We start from the raw sequence: 18,864 nt of genomic DNA, 5'->3' as shown, positions 1-18,864 counted from the left end.
TTTAGGCTGCTTGACACTATAGTTAAAGTAAGCTATTTTACATGTGCCAACACATTAAAATACTACTTTTAAGCGACAATTTTTTTAAACATAACAATTCAGCGTGTACTTTTAAAGTCAAACTTTTAATTTAGTATACTTTTTAAAAGTCTATTTAAATGTGTTAAGACACATGAAAGTGGCCCTTTTCCGTTAATATTTTATTTACTGTAAGTAGACCTGCAGTTTTTAAAAAATATACTTTTATGACTTGAAGTACACTACAAATGTACATTTATTTAGTACAACAACACACTGCTCTTTCACTAGGGATATATGGGTTTGGAGAGCAATCCTGCTACAGCTCACCAGAGGGCGCGATGAATCCTCAAAATAATCATACAGGAAACATGGAGACTTTTATTTTGTAAATAGCATCGTTGCCGTGGCGACACAGGAAATCTCTCCATGTAATGCTTGTATGTGTAAAACAGAAATCTTTAAAACAGCGCTATTATTCTGAGACAGAAACTGTGAGCAGACTGAGTGGTCGAGGCGATGTGTTTATTGCTCGGTGCAACTGGAGTTGGAAAAACGCTTTTACTGAAACGACTACAGAATATCCTTTACCAGCTGTTTACATAAGACAGACTGCCTTCCTAAATATATAATTGTTTCTTATTATAATTTCTCACCCACTGTCAATGAATATGACTCCTTTATCTGGACTAACAGTTGTGTCAGATGGACGCGCATGCGGATTTGGGTGAAGCGCCCGTCACTCTTCCCACGGTGAGCTTCTCCTCTTCACACTAATGCTGTTCAGCTTGTAAAATAAAGCTTTCTGTAATGTTTAAATCGCAATATAAAGCAAACAGTGACTTTTAGTGTTGAAGTCAATTGAATTATGCGACCTAAAACTTAAAGGAGCTTAATACAAAAGTTGGGAAAACAATGAAAATAAAGATTATGTCTGACTTTTTCTTCTTTTTTTTGTTTCTTTGTTTAATAGTTTCTTTAAATCACAATAAAGTCTTTTTAATAATGCATTAGAGTAAAATATATACATGTATATTTACAAAAAGAATACTAGCTTTTATTTTAATAAGTATATATATGTATATACAGTGAGGAAAATAAGTATTTGAACACCCTGCTATTTTGCAAGTTCTCCCACTTAGAAATCATGGAGGGGTCTGAAATTGTCATCGTAGGTGCATGTCCACTGTGAGAGACATAATCTAAAAAAAAAAAATCCAGAAATCACAATGTATGATTTTTTTAACTATTTATTTGTATGATACAGCTGCAAATAAGTATTTGAACACCTGAGAAAATCAATGTTAATATTTGGTACAGTAGCCTTTGTTTGCAATTACAGAGGTCAAACGTTTCCTGTAGTTTTTCACCAGGTTTGCACACACTGCAGGAGGGATTTTGGCCCACTCCTCCACACAGATCTTCTCTAGATCAGTCAGGTTTCTGGGCTGTCGCTGAGAAACACGGAGTTTGAGCTCCCTCCAAAGATTCTCTGTTGGGTTTAGGTCTGGAGACTGGCTAGGCCATGCCAGAACCTTGATATGCTTCTTACAGAGCCACTCCTTGGTTATCCTGGCTGTGTGCTTTGGGTCATTGTCATGTTGGAAGACCCAGCCTCGACCCATCTTCAATGCTCTAACTGAGGGAAGGAGGTTGTTCCCCAAAATCTCGCAATACATGGCCCCGGTCATCCTCTCCTTAATACAGTGCAGTCGCCCTGTCCCATGTGCAGAAAAACACCCCCAAAGCATGATGCTACCACCCCCATGCTTCACAGTAGGGATGGTGTTCTTGGGATGGTACTCCTCATTCTTCTTCCTCCAAAACACGTTTAGTGGAATTATGACCAAAAAGTTCTATTTTGGTCTCATCTGACCACATGACTTTCTCCCATGACTCCTCTGGATCATCCAAATGTTCATTGGCAAACTTAAGACGGGCCTTGACGTGCTGGTTTAAGCAGGGGAACCTTCCGTGCCATGCATGATTTCAAACCATGACGTCTTAGTGTATTACCAACAGTAACCTTGGAAACGGTGGTCCCAGCTCTTTTCAGGTCATTGACCAGCTCCTCCCGTGTAGTTCTGGGCTGATTTCTCACCTTTCTTAGGATCATTGAGACCCCACGAGGTGAGATCTTGCATGGAGCCCCAGTCCGAGGGAGATTGACAGTCATGTTTAGCTTCTTCCATTTTCTAATGATTGCTCCAACAGTGGACCTTTTTTCACCAAGCTGCTTGTCAATTTCCCCGTAGCCCTTTCCAGCCTTGTGGAGGTGTACAATTTTGTCTCTAGTGTCTTTGGACAGCTCTTTGGTCTTGGCCATGTTAGTAGTTGGATTCTTACTGATTGTATGGGGTGGACAGGTGTCTTTATGCAGCTAACGACCTCAAATAAATGGAGTGGAGGTGGACATTTTAAAGGCAGACTAACAGGTCTTTGAGGGTCAGAATTCTAGCTGATAGACAGGTGTTCAAATACTTATTTGCAGCTGTATCATACAAATAAATAGTTAAAAAATCATATATTGTGATTTCTGGATTTTTTTTTTAGATTGTCTCTCACAGTGGACATGCACCTACGATGACAATTTCAGACCCCTCCATGATTTCCAAGTGGGAGAACTTGCAAAATAGCAGGGTGTTTAAATACTTATTTTTCTCACTGTATATATATAGAGAGAAAAAAAAAAGTTTTTTTTTTTTTTTTTGTGTGTGTGAAATACTTTTTTTTTTTTTTTTTTTCTAGGTCGGCACCAACCTCACAGACCTCATATTTCGGAGGAAGAAAATAACAGTACGAGAGTTGGGAGGCTGTATGGGGCCCATTTGGCCAAAATACTACTTAGATTGCACATCCATTATAGTGAGTATCAACAAGTCAAGAAATAAGTGACCGTGAAAGAAATAAGTTTAAATATATAATAGTACAGATGCCAAAATAGAGGTTTAAGGTTTGATTCGCTTAACAGTTTTGGTCATTACTTAATTTCCATATATGTGTTGTGAGTTATGAATTTGCTAGTATATAAAAATGTGAAAAACAGACTGTCATATTGAAGTATGAAGTGTGTTCAAACATTTGACTGGTAGTGAATATCTCAGTAACTCAGATGGCAGAAGGTAATGGCTTTGTTTGTCGAATCCCTCGATTATCAACCACTGGACGTGAAGATTGTTTGCAGGTTTTCTCTTCATTGTTTTGAGAGTCCTGGAGAGAGACTGTATGTACATTTACAGTATGATCATGTTGTCCATCACTGTTGATATGCATTTGTTCTTTATGCCTTGTAGTTTGTGGTGGACTGTGGCAACATTGGCCAGATTTCATCATCCTGCGTCCAGCTGCTGTCTGTTCTCTCTGCGGAGCCGCTTCACGCTGCCGCTGTGCTCATACTCTTCAACAAGAGGTCAGGAGAGGTCACACACCAGCTACGTTTACATCCAAACTTACGACTTTAACTTGATTGGAATGTCGCAGAATTCATTCGCGAATAAAGCAGCGTTTCCTTCCCATGTGTTCAAGAGAGCAAAAAATCGTTATTTCCTGGGAATTTGGCGCAAAATATCTCCAATAAATGGAAGTTGCTGAAATCGGCGAAGCCACTGTGACTCTTTATTCTGAGCGAGACTCTATAAATGAACTCGTGTTATCTTGTGTTCAAATGCCTGATGTTTGGGAACGCAATCGTGTGAGACGCTTCTGGGAGGGAATTAAAAAAGATCATTCATGACAGACTTCGGCTCAGGCGTTTCAGAACGATCAAACCAGAGCCCGTCTACGGAGAGCCTGCCCACTCCCTATTAAGTCCTATTGTACCGAATTTTGGTTGTAGTACCACCAGAGTTCCACTGGGGGCGATCGCCATGAGTGCAAAATGAATGGGAGTCAATGGGGCTAGACGGCTAAATTTGTCTCTTTCACCCGATCGCCGTTGAGAAATCTCAGGTTTGATTGTAGATTTTGCAAGTTCAACATGGATTTTAGGTCGAAAGTTGAATGAACGAGTACTTATGTCGTTTTGATTTCTTACAGGTTGAGTTGTTGTTGCCCATAACACGCTAGCATTCTGCTAATGACGTCAGCATTCTGACGTCATTGACATTTTGAAAGACTTTTTAAAGCAAATAAGTGACTCTAAAAAATCTAACACCCAGCAATGTGTAATTTCTTTGCATCTCCTTTCGAATACAACATTTAAATTACTAGACAAAAAATTATATCCTGAGAAAAGTGGATTTTGAGGGGTATACCGCCATTGACCTCCATTCATTCTGCACTCGTCCTGTGAGCGCCCTCATATGGAATCAGAGTGGAACTGCAACCAGTTCAGAAGCCGGAAGTGTAGTGAGAGTGAAACTTCTCGCCATATTAGACATTCTCTGGATCAAACCAACATTTGAGATGCTGTGATGTGATTGGTCTGCTGGTTAGTCCAGTTATCCAATCACAGCTTCTGATGAGGCAAAGTCACATTCATTCAGTAAATGTGTTTTCATTGTAGTTTATGTGCATGTCTTCTTATCAAATAAAAACTTCAATTGAGCGCATACGTTATTTTATGCACATTTTAAGAATTTATGCGAATCTTATAGTTTCTATCCAGTGGTGTTTTTTTTTTATGAGATATCCCAAAATAGGTGGATGGAAACAGCTGCTGTCTCCCTTGTTGAGAAGTCATGCTAAGCCTATCGCTCCTCACTCCATACATTTCTTTCCTCAGGGATCTTCCGTGCTCCATGTCTCTTGTGGAGCTGAAGTCGCTGTTCAGGATTGATGACATCATTAGAACTGCGCCTCAGTCAGTCACAACACTAGAGATCAGTGGGCGCTCGGGACAGGGCCTTCAGGATGTGCTCGCCTGGCTGTTTCCAAACCGCTCTGATACATGAGAGATGTGGATGCAGAGAACTGGGGGCTAATATTATATCACAGGTCACAGTTAACATCTGATAAATGTGCCGTGAAGATGTGTTTGTGATTTCCAGTCGTCGCAGTTCTGCTGTGTTACAGTAGCTCGACTCAGTCCCACGCCACATGTCTGTGCAAACATTCATTTGAGGAACAACCGTGGCCAAATGTAGAACTGGTGGTCTTTTGACGACTCTCGTGTGAGTTCCTGTGTCTGTGGTATAGTTAGTTTGAAGAGTCTCTGAGCGGCTCTTTTCCACACAATGAAAGCATATTTTCACCATGATCCAAAGTGGTCAGAACACAACCATTAAACACTTGGATTTGTCCCTCCACTGTAAGCTCTCAAATCCCATGTGTTCCACAGAAGAAAGAAATTGTATTGGTTGGAGTCTTGAAATGTTGTGACATGTCCTAGGATCAGTGGTGTAAAGTATTTAAAGTCCCCCTGTAGTCAATCATTTTATCCCTTAAAACTCATCTTTGATCACCAAAATTACATTTAAAAGTTTTTTCCTTGAAAAATCTCTCATGCCTTAAGATAGCTTGAACAAAACTCTACACCCTTGCCTCATTTAGTATACGCGGTTCTATGAATATGCAAATGAGCCCCGCCTCCACTCACTCGCACCAGCTCAGAGATCCACTCATTGACGATCACACGTTGATCTGATTGGTTACAAGGTAGTTTGTGACGTCAGAAACACCAGCGGTTTTAAACCGTGTTTTTGAGACTGTCTTTGGTTCACTGCAGTTTTAAGCAGAAAATACTCAGCAATGCTGTCGACTTATGAATTTGCACATGGTTTGTCTTTAAGCACATTAAAAACATCACATAGACATATAAACGACATTAAAAGCTTGATTTCCACCACAGGGGGACTTTAAGTAATGTAATTAGTAACTGCAGTCAGTAACTTTTTTAACAGAACTGCATGCGTCTTGTGGAAGAACATTGTAGCCGGAGCGACTTCTCTCTGTTTATGTCTATGACGAGTCACGCAGGCACTGGGATACTCCACAGCGGTACGACCCGAACCAGTCTAAAATAGTCAGAATATAAACACTTATTATAGGTGGACCGTAGTGATTCAGGATAAGACAAAAACACGGTTTGGAAAATGGATTCATGATGTACCATTTTATAATTGTTGTCCCTGAGTTCAATGTGTGCAACCCCCTTTTTCCTGAGCATGTTATTGGCCACGACTTTCCGTCCCTGGAACGAGCTTCTCATCTATTACAATCCTCTATAATAAACAGTAGATGGCCTCATAAAGATCATAAAGCCTGTTTTTATCACAGATGATTGCTTAAAAATATATATTATTTGGGGTTTAAACCATTTTGCCCAAATAGAAGAAAAAAATATCAGGTACAGGATCTAATTGACAGATATAATGTAAAAAAGGAATGCAAGCAATATTGTCACAATTAAGAAACAAAGTTGCAGTTGAGAGATATTGAGGCCTGAGAATGAGACTGAACTTTTTTTTTTTTAGCTACTTTGTAGTTTTACTGAGTATCAAAGATATTAGCAACTTTTACTCTATACTTGACTACATTTTGCATAAATATAGTCTTTACTCCAATACATTTGTGATGTAATGCAATTACTTGTTTACATTTTGCATGGGCATCATTCTGCATCAGTTTATTTCTGCTACAAAAGAAGCAGTATCGCCATCTACAGGACACTTAAGGTACTTTATCCTGTGTGTTTTGCCCTTACTCACCCAAACTTGTGAACAAGGCTACTTTATATTCTTTCACTGTGCGTTATCAGGTCGTTTCTGAATCTCAGGGGTTTCATGTCTGAGATGAGCAGTTGTGACTGCAGCCAAAACCAGAACATCTAGTGCACGTGGGCTTTGACTATTTCATTTTACTCAACATTATTTTATCTAACTGTTATTTTGAAGAAACCTTTTTGAAGGATATTGATTTACTTATGTCCTTTTTGAGAACTGAGACTTGAATGTTTGTAGACGTTTAAGAGGCTGTTTTGTCGACCTTGATTTATTGCGATATTGAGGTGAGTTTTATATTGATTATAGAAAATAATCATGTGATTGCCCTCCTCACAAATCAACAGTTTCTTGTTTTTCACTGGCATGTCTCTTGTGTGTTACAATCAGTGCAAGTAAAATACTTGAGTACTGTTCAAATCAGATACTCTATTGGCCAGTTTCACAGACTAAAATTGCATGTTTGAGCTGTTTTAACTGAAAGCAACTTGTGCTGGAGTATCTTAAAATAAGTCAGTGATAAAAACAGTGAGAGCCAAAAACAATGTCACAAATTTCACTAACTATTATATAACTAACTATTATTTATTTTTAAGTTAATTTTGTTTTTCTTCTTGCCAGTATTTTTCATTCATTTTATTGCTCCTTTATTATTGCTCATGTACAGATGAAGATCCCCTGATCATTTGCTGTTACAGTTTTTTTCAATCGCTAACAAGCGCTTACCCATACTTAAGATACTTTTTCTAAACTCTTAACACAGACTCACACCTACAAAACACAATTGGCCAAATGGTTAATTGTCTTCTCAAAAACACATTTTGTTAAATATATACTAACTCTTCATTTCAAAACAGAACACGTTTCTCTGCACACACTAACTTTACCAAAACACTGGAAATCTGACTCAAAATTAAATTTTTCTGTCAAAAGAATAACACTTGTTTTCACTTCACAAGGTACATGCACTAAATCAAAGTACACCAGGGGGCTGTTCCATAAACCAAGATTAGAGTATAAGCCAGGCTTATTTTGGTTAGTCAGGCTTATTTTTGGTAGATTCGGTTTCATAAAGCAAACTTAAAGGAGTCATAACCTAGTCTTAATTTGGATACCTACTGCTGTATTATAGTCTTTCATGCCCTTCTAAAAAATAAAAGTGGAAAAAATAAATAAAAACAGAGCTCCTAAAACCTTTATTTCTGAAGGCATTATTGTCTCGCGAGATCTGATGCGATGTTTTGGCTGTCGTGGACGTAGAGTCCATTCCCCGTGTTTACCTTGAAGCTAACGTTACATACAATAGCCGCATTAGCAGTTAGCTGCTGTTTGTTACACACAGTAGAGCAATAAAAACAGTCTTACCGTTTCAATTTCAGGCAAGTCCCGGATGGTTGGAATGGCACCTTTTTTCAAACGGAGCTTCGTGGCCAACTTCGCCTGATATTGGCCCAAATTTGTGAATGATTCCGGCATAAAATGTTTAGCGCAGACACCGAACAATAAGCCAGTTGAAAGTGTTGCTGGGACAGCGTCATTAAAAATGAATTTTATCCACTGGTCCCTGATAGTTTGGTCCGTTTTTGGTATAGAAAACACATTCGCATGTTGTTTCTGGCAGTCAACCACAGAGCAACTCACGTGTGCACTCGGTTTCTCCATCTTTCGCGACTGAACTGAATATGAGGGGGAGAGCGGAGAGGGGAAGGGCGGGCTTCCTGCTGCGGTGTCCATATATGGTATATCCTGCCCCGTCTTGACGTCAAGACGGGGCTGAAATCAAAATCTCGTTTTTTAGTGCGCGTGCACGTGGGCTATTTTACAAACCCTGAGGTAAACAAACGCTTCACTTTTAAATATCGGCTTCCCGGCCAGTGTATAATCATTATGCAATCATAACATACATTGATTCTCGTGGAAAAGTGAAATTTGCAGGTTATGACTCCTTTAAAATAGTTCAAACTCAGTTACCCTGGCAACTTATGCTGGGAAACTAGCCTGGTCCAGGGCAGGCTAACTGTCAGGCTAAGCCTCAGTTGTTACACAGATCCTCTAACACTGACCAATAGGAACACAATGATATTACCACTGACACTCTCTCATACCATTATTGGACTTTATTAACCACTATTAGTCCAAAAATAAATACACAGTATACAGAAAATCAACTTAAATAAGGCTACAATGATAAATTAGACAATATAGACCTATATATATAGAGATAGGCCTAAATACAATATATATACTACAGGTTTTTTTTTACTGGCTGAATGTTTTGTGCCCAAGATTTAATTAGATTGTTTTAAATATTTATGAATACATTTCTCTCTGGTTTTGTTTGGCAGCTGTATTATGATTAGAAGAACATTAGAACACAATCTGAAAAAGCTTTGTAAAGCAGAAGTTAAAATCACAAAATTAAAAATAAATAATTACAAAAGCAGAGTATAAATTTTAACTGGTAAGATGAATCTGAGCTTAGTAATTGACAGTATATTAGCCTACATTTGATTTACCCCATTACAATAGTCCCTTTACAGTTATTGCTATCATAAAAATACACACATGTTTAAAATTCTAAATAAGGCTATGTAATCTAATGCTATGTATCTAATGTCCAAATAACAAATATTTTAGTATATATATATATATATATATATATATATATATATATATATATATATATCAAACTCTTATAATGACACATAATTCCTAATAGTTATTCAAGTAATATTATTTGAATATCAAATATTCAATATTACAGTTTTTTACAATCGCTATGACAGATTTTTCAATACATTTAACAAGTTTCCTAAACTCTTAACGCACCAACACACCTAAAACACACAATTGGCAAAACGGTTAATTTCATGCTCAAAATCACACATTGTAAACTAAACTCCAAAACTAATTTTCAAAATACAATAATACACTAACACAATACACTATGTCTAACAAAACACTGCAAACATGTTTCAAAATCAAATAATTATTCAAAACACTAACACATGTTCTCTTCCAACAGGAACATTTAGTCAATCATAACACAATGACAAAAAAAACACTAACATCAGATGGAATTACAGAAACTACATTATTTTATATGTGTCAGGTCTGCCCTTATACAACAGACAGTATATTGTATTGATCATAGATTGTGTTTTGCACTGCAGGTTTTTTTTTTGTTTTTTTTTTTGTTTTGTTTTTTTGAAGTCTCTCTACATTTTTGTTTTGTTTGTAATGTAAATGCATGCATTTTGTTGTTGGTTTTTTTGCAGCAGAAATTCAATACAACAAAATAAATGACCCTTCTTAGAGTAGCTTTATAGAATGTATGGTATATGAAAAAAGAAGACAGAGACAGAATTGCTGCAGTAACGGCTTTATTTGCAACAGGACATTTCTGCAAGATAACAAAAATATGCAATATAGCTGCCATTTACAGTATTACTGTATGTGAAAATACAAAATATACAAACAGAAAAGGCCATCTTCTAATCTGCACGGTCTTCTGCATTTGTCCACATGTTCTCATCCACATCACACCTGATATCTTCCCTGGCAAGGCATCTTGGGAAGAATCTTTTACAGTAACATGCCTTATCCACCCCTGGCAGTGTTCAGCTGTGATGTCCTGTGGACTATGGTCAAAAACCTTTCATCTCCAGGCTGAGAAAACTCCTCAATGGGGTTGAGGAAAGGGAAGTAAGGGGCAAGGAAAATGGACATCATCCTCTGATGGGCGTCAAACCAGACTATGACTATAGACGGGAATGGTGGAATGCCACATTGTCCCATATTTGCATTATTCAATCAGCTGTTTCTCACTAGCAATGGAATAATGTGACAATACAAAATATACGAACAGAAAAAGCACCAGAAGAATGAAAAAAAGAGTCATCTTCTAATTATTTGCATAATTCAATCAGCTGTTTCTCAGTAAGAATAGAATAAAATACAGGGAATATATTTGTGTTTCAGTTCACAATATAAGCAGCTGTTTACCTTGACTTTAGCCTGTAAGGTTAGGTTTAGAACATGGTGTTATCTGTTCTGACATACAGTGTTAAAGCATTGGTAAATTTGGCAGTAAAAATCCATTGTTTTGGTCTTGGTTGAGCTTGTGTGTAAAAGAAGTTCAAGCATTTTAAATTTGTGTTAACTGTATGCAATTTTGTGTTAAAGCAACAAGAAATGTGTTAATAGTATAGCTTACACAGACGGATGTAGTGCTAACTGTGTTAAGAGTTTTGGAAAATTGTTAAATGTATTGAAAAATCTGTCATAGCAATCGTAAAAAACTGTAAATTTGTGTTAACTGTATGCATTTTGTGTTAAAGCAACTAGAAATGTGTTACAGTTTTTTACGATTGCTATGACAGATTTTTCAATACATTTAACATTTATTTGGTAGAACGCCTTGGTGAGGTCAGTGGCGATAATGTACCTCCACTGAGCAATCTGACGCAACGTGGCGTCCACATTTGGCATAAGGGATGGCTGGGGTTTGCTATACCGACCCACATCGGCGAAAGCTGTAACGAGACGAAACCCGCCATTAGGTTTTTTGATAAGAAATGATGGGTTGACATATTCAACATGATGTCAATGTCTTCAGGCTTTCGAAAAATGCCTAGTGATTCTAGCTCGTCGAATTGAGCCTGCAGCTCCTGTAACTGGCCCCTGGAGTACTGTGGAACTCTTCCCTTCCGTTGCGGTGGCTGGACAGGTCCCATGTTTACCCTCGCCTGGAAGGGGCCAGCAGCGCCATTATAGCCTCCAAACTGCGGACTGAAGACCTCATCAAATTTCCTATGAATCTCGTGAAATTTTTCTCTGATGTCTGCCGTCATAATACCATTGGGGTCTAATGAGATAAGGTCAGAGAATAGTGTTAAACTGGGCGAACTGGACTTGCAAACAGTGGCCTGAGGAGTCTCCATTGGGGCCTGCATTTGCGCTCCACGTCACAGAACACGTCACGATCCACGTAACACTCCACATCCTGGCGCACAATAAAAAGTAGCCTATTTCTAAAAAAATAATCCTTTTCTGCACATTAATGTCAATTAACTATTGAACATAATTGCTTGTATTTTTTATGTATATCCAGTAGTGTCCGATATTCCAAAGAAATTTAACGGTAACACTTTACAATAAGGTTCGTTAGTTAACTACATTAGTTAACATGAACTAATAATGAACTGCACGTATACAGCATTTATTAATCTTTGTTAATGTTAATTTCAACATTGACTAATGTTTTATTAAAACCTTGTAAACATTAGTTAATGCACTGTGAACTAACATGAACTAACAATGAACAGCTGTATTTTTATTAACGTTAACAAAGATTAACAAATAGCCTACAGTAACAAATGTATTGCTCATGGTTAGTTCTTATTGTAAAGTGTTACCAATTTAACATAAACAAAGATAAGTAGGCTACAATTATCATTATCATTAATAAACTGAATTTTGTGTTTATTCTGGTTGCAATTGTTTCATTCTCTTTTGTTTGAAGATCTGAAACAATTTAAGTCAAGTAACCATTATTTATATAGCGCTTTATACAATACAGATTTTTTTTTTTTAAATGCGTTACAGTGATAAAAAATGAAAATAATGCTGCAAACAGAGCACAATCTGTTGTGACGCAGCTCTAAAAAGTAAACTGTGTAAAACTACAGTATAAGCGAGTTTCCTCTTGCTCACACCGGTTTGAATAACATATAACGTTACTTAAAGTCTTTTTACATATCTCTAAATTTGTAAATTTGCATTATATGTTATACTCACCGCTAAACTGAATGACTTGACAAGGCCAACCTCGCTTATTGAACTTCTTTTCTTCCAGAAAATGCTTCTCTTCCGTCCCACTTGTGAATGACCACGGGTTGTATTTCTGTCATGTCTTTGTGTTTTAATTGTGATAAATATGAACGTATATGAATAATGTCGTCAGTGAATAATCAACCAAACCGTATTTTATGGAGCAGACACTACGGGAAAATATGCTGACTGGCCCGTAACCCGTAACGAGCATCAGCTGATCTCGAGACTCATTGTCAGGACAACGACCGCTGCGCGTTCGCGCGAAGGAAGAATATCTGGTCACGTGCGGGCAATTTATGCGGGTGAAAAAGTTCATCACACAATACAGCATAACTGCAGTACAGATACAAACGGTAGAGCTATGAAGACTTCAGATGCAAAAACCAAAAAGTCCATCTGAAGGTTTTTAATTTTATTTTTTATAAAGCTCCTTTATTTAGGTTCAATTTCACTTTAATGGCAACTAAAATGACCTCAGTGCCATCAAAGTGAAATTACTAAACCTAAACATAGGAGCCTGATTAAAAAAAGCTCATTTAAAAAAAGAAAAAAGTCAGATGAGGTTTTTGCATTTAAAGTCTTCACATGCATCAGTGCATCAGTGTTATTGTTTCAATACTTCATTATACTGCAGATCTACAGTTGTACTGCAGTTATACTTCACTATAATGAAGTTGTACTTTTTGTACTGCAGTTTTACTGCTGTTGAACTTCAATGTAGGGTAGACTGTGTACAGTTGAGACATGTGTACAGTTGAGACACCTTAAATAACTTGCGCGCGCAGCATGCACAAGTTGTGATTTTTGCTGTGCACATGCGTATTAGTGTCCTCTTTTATCCTGCAAAATCTGAAGACTGGACGCGTCTCCGATTAGAAGATATCTGCAAAAGTTTTTTTTCTAAGGTTAGGCTTGCATCGTTTTTTGCGCACTCAACTATGAATAACTTATTATCCTTATGTGACTGTTAAACGTAACTGGTACCATTACAAACGTTATTCTGTGCCCTAAAAATTGGCATATTTCATGGTAGTGAGTCATGCAAGCTCAATGCAAAATCTAGAGAAATGTGCGAAGTGGCCAGCGGGGGATAGTTGAGACACAAGTGTCTCAACCGTACCCCAATAGAGTTATATTGCAAAACACGCTGTTTATTTGTTCAGTGTTATGATAACAGGTTAAACGTCATAATTGGCCAGCATAGGATGCAATTAAAAATACAATTTCATATTTATTATATTTAAACTGTATATTATTAATGAATATTGTTAAATATCTTGTTCATGTTTTATACATTTTAACGGTGCTAATTTACATCAAATTAATGAATTTAGAAAGGATGAATAAACAGACATGTTGCCCAATTGTTATTTTCTTCATTTGTCTTTATTTATTATATTTGCAATGAACATTTAGTTACATTTCCCTCATTAAAAATGGGTGTCTCAACTGTACCATAGTACTGTCTCAACTGTCCCGTACATAGGTACAGTTGAGACAGAGTTGACACAAAAAGCACCTTATTTTTATTCGCTAATTGTGGAAAATATAAACTACTTATGGGTATTATTGATTGATAATATATTAGTCTACAAGCTAATGTAATGTCATGTGGCATTTCATGTAAAAATTCAATTCTTTTCAGTATGTATTTTTGTGTGAAAAATCAAAACTCAAAAAGTGTCTCAACTGTACACAGTCTACCCTACTGCAGTTATATTGTATCTATACTTCGTTATACTGCAAATCTACAGGTGTACTTCATTGTACTGCAATTATACTGCTTTGAACTGCAGTTTTACTGCAGTTGTACTTCATTGTACTGCAGTTATTTTTTGTAAGGGAAGTTCAAGCATTTTAAAATTTTGTTAATTGTATACATTTTGTGTTAAAGCAACAAGAAATGTGTTAATAGTATAGCTTACACAGACGGATGTAGTGCTAACTGTGTTAAGAGTTTTGGAAAATTGTTAAATGTATTGGAAAATTTGTCATAGCAATCGTTAAGTTAAGTGGTGGGAGTTTATGTTAATCTGAATGTGGAAGATATCACCTTATAACACTTGCCTATTACAGTTTTTCTCAATTGTTAAAACACTAAAACCCATTGGCTGAACAAAGTTCTAAGTTGCCTGAACTCATTTAGCTAATTGTGCAGTCTGTTGTCAATACCTTAAACCATTTCACATGGTAAAATACAATTTGCAGATCTCACTTTTCAGCAAAATTCTAAACACATTCTCATTCTCAAAACACATCCTGCAGTCTAATGCACGTCATCCATACTGGTAAACACAAGTGGCAACAGTCAATTACAATTAGAGAACACATGTCATTGATTGAACACAACCACTCAAAACTGATTTAACCTGTTTCAAATGATGCCCAAAGACAAGAAGAAGCACACTGATCACGTGTTTACTCCTTTGATTTTAGTATTGTATACTGTAGTACAGTGCATTGTAGGCTGTATACTGTACAATAAACAAATTGTATGGCCCTGAACATTGTGCTTTCCATTTGTTAACAGCACTGACTGCTCAATAGATTTTGACTGGTTGCAGGTTCATATCAACAAAGAACAAGAATTACAGTATCACAGAGACAAAGGACAAGTTTGTGAGATGCCGGGTACAGTATTGTAAAAATAGGGGTACAAGGAGGAAGAAGAACAAATAAATTTAGCAAAGAGCAAAGCATAGTAGTAATTTCTGACCAATTTTGAGCAACTATGATAGAACATGTTTTCGTTCATCAAAAGACAATGACGGAAAAATATTAAATTTGTTTTGAGATTAAAAATGTACCGTACTTCTCCCTGAGAACTATATGTTTCGAACAATGTGTTTTTTTTTTTTTGGTGTATTGTTTTCTGACTGCTTGATAATTTTGATCACTTTGTTTATGATCTGAGAGCAGTGTTTGATTTTTAACACAGGTAAAACTGTTTTGAGGCGAAAGTTTCATTTTGCAAGAAGAGTCAGAGGTTTTGTGAATAGTGCTTGAAGATGAGGTTTTGTGTTTAATGTTTTCAGAAAATGGAGCAAGGTTTCAGAAATTGTGTTTTAGCAATTGAGAAAAACTGTAACCCGGCAGATACTAGTTTGGTGAACTGAAATCATTGCATGTGTAACCGTGTAGAGAGTCTCTTGAGATCAGAGGAGTGAGGTTTACCTGCACAGCTCTCACTAGCTGGCCTCAATGTGCAATTGAGAATATGACAAATTACAGTTTTGTTTGCTGTGTTGTGATTTTTGTAAATTCAATAAAAAGAGCTGCAAATGTTGTTTTTTTGCCCAGATACATAACATTTTTGGTTGGATATGTGAACTGTAAACACATTTGAGAAGATTATACTCAATGCTTTGAGACAATTATGCCCATGATTTGTCATTTGTATGAAATAAATGAAAACTTACAATCTGTTTAGGACAGTTATAATGTGTAATGTGTTCACTGTGTTTATTGTTTTGAGAAAAGTGATCTGAGTTTTCAGAAATGTGTCAAAACCATTGAGAAAAACTTCTAACACATTTTCCTCAGTGATGAAGTGAGAAGCTCATGTGTAGTTTGTCAGATGTGGGCGTGTCTATTGTATGAGGTGGGCGGGTCTTTCAGTGGCTCCTCCCTCTCAGAGCTCTTGACTGTCTTAAAGTTTCTCTCTCTTATCATCTCAGCATTATTCTACAGCACTGCTCATCTTTACACGTCACACGGACCAAATCACAAGATGATCACGATATTCTGTGCTTTCTTTACTCTTCTGACCTGTAAGTTTTCCTCATTTCTGATGTCAGATTTAAAGTGTTTTGACACACAATCTCATATAAAGGATGTGTTTATTCTGCAGGTGTCAGTGGAGTGACTGTAGTGACTCAGAGTCCATTAATCACAGTCAATAAAGGAGAAACAGCTAAACTGGACTGTAATCTGGGGACAGTAACTGAATCTTCTGCTAGATGGTACAAACAGACTCCTGGAGAAGTTCCTCAATATGTGTTAAAATTTCATCATAGCTCGAGCTCTCCATCATATGGATCTGGTTTCTCTGCTCCTAAATTCACATCAACACATTCATCTACATCAGATTATAGTCTGATCATCAATAATGTGGATGTTGGTGATTCTTCAGTGTATTACTGTAACACATGGGACAGCTCTGTTAGTGAGTTCGTATCACAGTGATTCACAGCATGACAAAAACCTCCTCACTGCTCACATTCACTTCTGCTTTTAGACAACAGATGATAAGAGGACTACTTCACTTCTCAGATTCATGATGAATTACAAACTAATCACAGATGCAGGATAGTGACCGGGTAATGTTAAATGTTGTGTATTCCAGGTCTTCTGAAGCTACAGCAGTTTCTCATCTCTGGTCCTCAGGTGTAAAGACACACTTTCTTGAAGTGACCATAGCATGTTCCCTTCACTAACAGACTTACAGTATGTGATGGATTCAGTTGTTCACTTTCGTTTGAAACAACAAACGGCATCTCCTTCCCAAAGTGAATTCACTCAGTGTTCACAACAGATTACTCTCATCTTTGGCTACAAATAATCATGGGAATCTCATCTACAAATGAACAATAATAACACAGAAAAAAATGTGTCCCGCTTTATATTAAGTTGCTTTAAGTTCTATGTTGGCCTACTTACATTGAAAAATATGTACAATGTACTTATTGTGTTCATGTTGTATTGTAAAACACTTTGCTGCCGTTAAGGTGTGATACAGGGAATGTTAGGGACAGGTTTGGTGGCATGGGTTGGTTTAATATTCTCAGTTACTTCACATATGAAAAAAAAAAAAAAACATCCTAATGTTTCCTCCATTCCTGTGAAATGAATGTTAGTTTAATAGAAATTCTCTAAGAGGTGATGTATGAAATCAAATTTATAGACTGAAACTAAAATTAAAATTTCACAATATATATACACTCACCTAAAGGATTATTAGGAACACCTGTTCAATTTCTCATTAATGCAATTATAATCAACCAATCACATGGCAGTTGCTTCAATGCATTTAGGGGTGTGGTCCTTGTCAAGACAATCTCCTGAACTCCAAACTGAATGTCAGAATGGGAAAGAAAGGTGATTTAAGCAATTTTGAGCGTGGCATGGTTGTTGGTGCCAGACGGGCCGGTCTGAGTATTTCACAATCTGCTCAGTTACTGGGATTTTCACGCACAACCAATTCTAGGGTTTACAAAGAATGGTGTGAAAAGGGAAAAACATCCAGTATGCGGCAGTACTGTGGGCGAAAATGCCTTGTTGATGCTAGAGGTCAGAGGAGAATGGGCCGACTGATTCAAGCTGATAGAAGAGCAACTTTGACTGAAATAACCACTCGTTACAACCGAGGTATGCAGCAAAGCATTTGTGAAGCCACAACATGCACAACCTTGAGGCGGATGGGCTACAACAGCAGAAGACCCCACCGGGTACCACTCATCTCCACTACAAATAGGAAAAAGAGGCTACAATTTGCACGAGCTCACCAAAATTGGACAGTTGAAGACTGGAAAAATGTTGCCTGGTCTGATGAGTCTCGATTTCAGTTGAGACATTCAGATGGTAGAGTCAGAATTTGGCGTAAACAGAATGAGAACATGGATCCATCATGCCTTGTTACCACTGTGCAGGCTGGTGGTGGTGGTGTAATGGTGTGGGGGATGTTTTCTTGGCACACTTTAGGCCCCTTAGTGCCAATTGGGCATCATTTAAATGCCACGGCCCACATCCTCTGATGGCTACTTCCAGCAGGATAATGCACCATGTCACAAAGCTCGAATCATTTCAAATTGGTTTCTTGAACATGACAATGAGTTCACTGTACTAAAATGGCCCCCACAGTCACCAGATCTCAACCCAATAGAGCAGAATTAGAGTAGAATTAAGGCAGTTCTGAAGGCGAAAGGGGGTCGAACACAGTATTAGTATGGTGTTCCTAATAATCCTTTAAGTGAGTGTATATATATATATATATATATATATATATATATATATATAATTTCAAACGGCACTGCTGAATATTAAAATTAAATTTGTTCACTAAATCATTTAAACTAAACATTCAATTAGAAGACCTGTTTCAATTTTTAATTGATTGACATTTGTTCAGGTAAGTATTCATGAAAATATATTGTTTATGATTGCGGTTTGTCTCGTGAGAACCTGCAGGTCAGTAAAACTCGTCTGTTTCTCTCCATCATGAGTGAAAACAGAAAAAACGTCTCAGGTTACGACTGTAACCTATGTTCCCTAAGAACAGGGAACGAGACAATACATCATCATGACGCTATGGGGAACGCCTCAGGCGTGACAGGTGTCTGAAATCAAGTATCAA

General features: G+C 37.2%; 1 protein-coding gene across 1 annotated transcript; it reads left to right on the top strand.

Moving 5' to 3' along the window:
- The first annotated feature begins 406 nt into the window (after positions 1–406).
- LOC307170899 (ADP-ribosylation factor-like protein 16) lies at positions 407–6,199 on the top strand. The gene is made up of 5 exons (XM_079892208.1): positions 407–599; positions 714–771; positions 2,767–2,883; positions 3,312–3,427; positions 4,742–6,199. The coding sequence occupies exons 1-5, from the start codon at positions 538–540 to the stop codon at positions 4,908–4,910; spliced, it is 522 nt and encodes a 173-aa protein (XP_079748334.1). The 5' UTR covers positions 407–537; the 3' UTR covers positions 4,911–6,199.
- The last annotated feature ends 12,665 nt before the right edge of the window (positions 6,200–18,864 follow it).

Source organism: Squalius cephalus, assembly GCF_949319135.1.
Source record: "Squalius cephalus genome assembly, chromosome: 1".
NCBI lineage: Eukaryota > Metazoa > Chordata > Actinopteri > Cypriniformes > Leuciscidae > Squalius > Squalius cephalus.
Note: the sequence above shows the minus strand (reverse complement) of the source record. Positions and strands in the feature narration are given on the sequence as shown.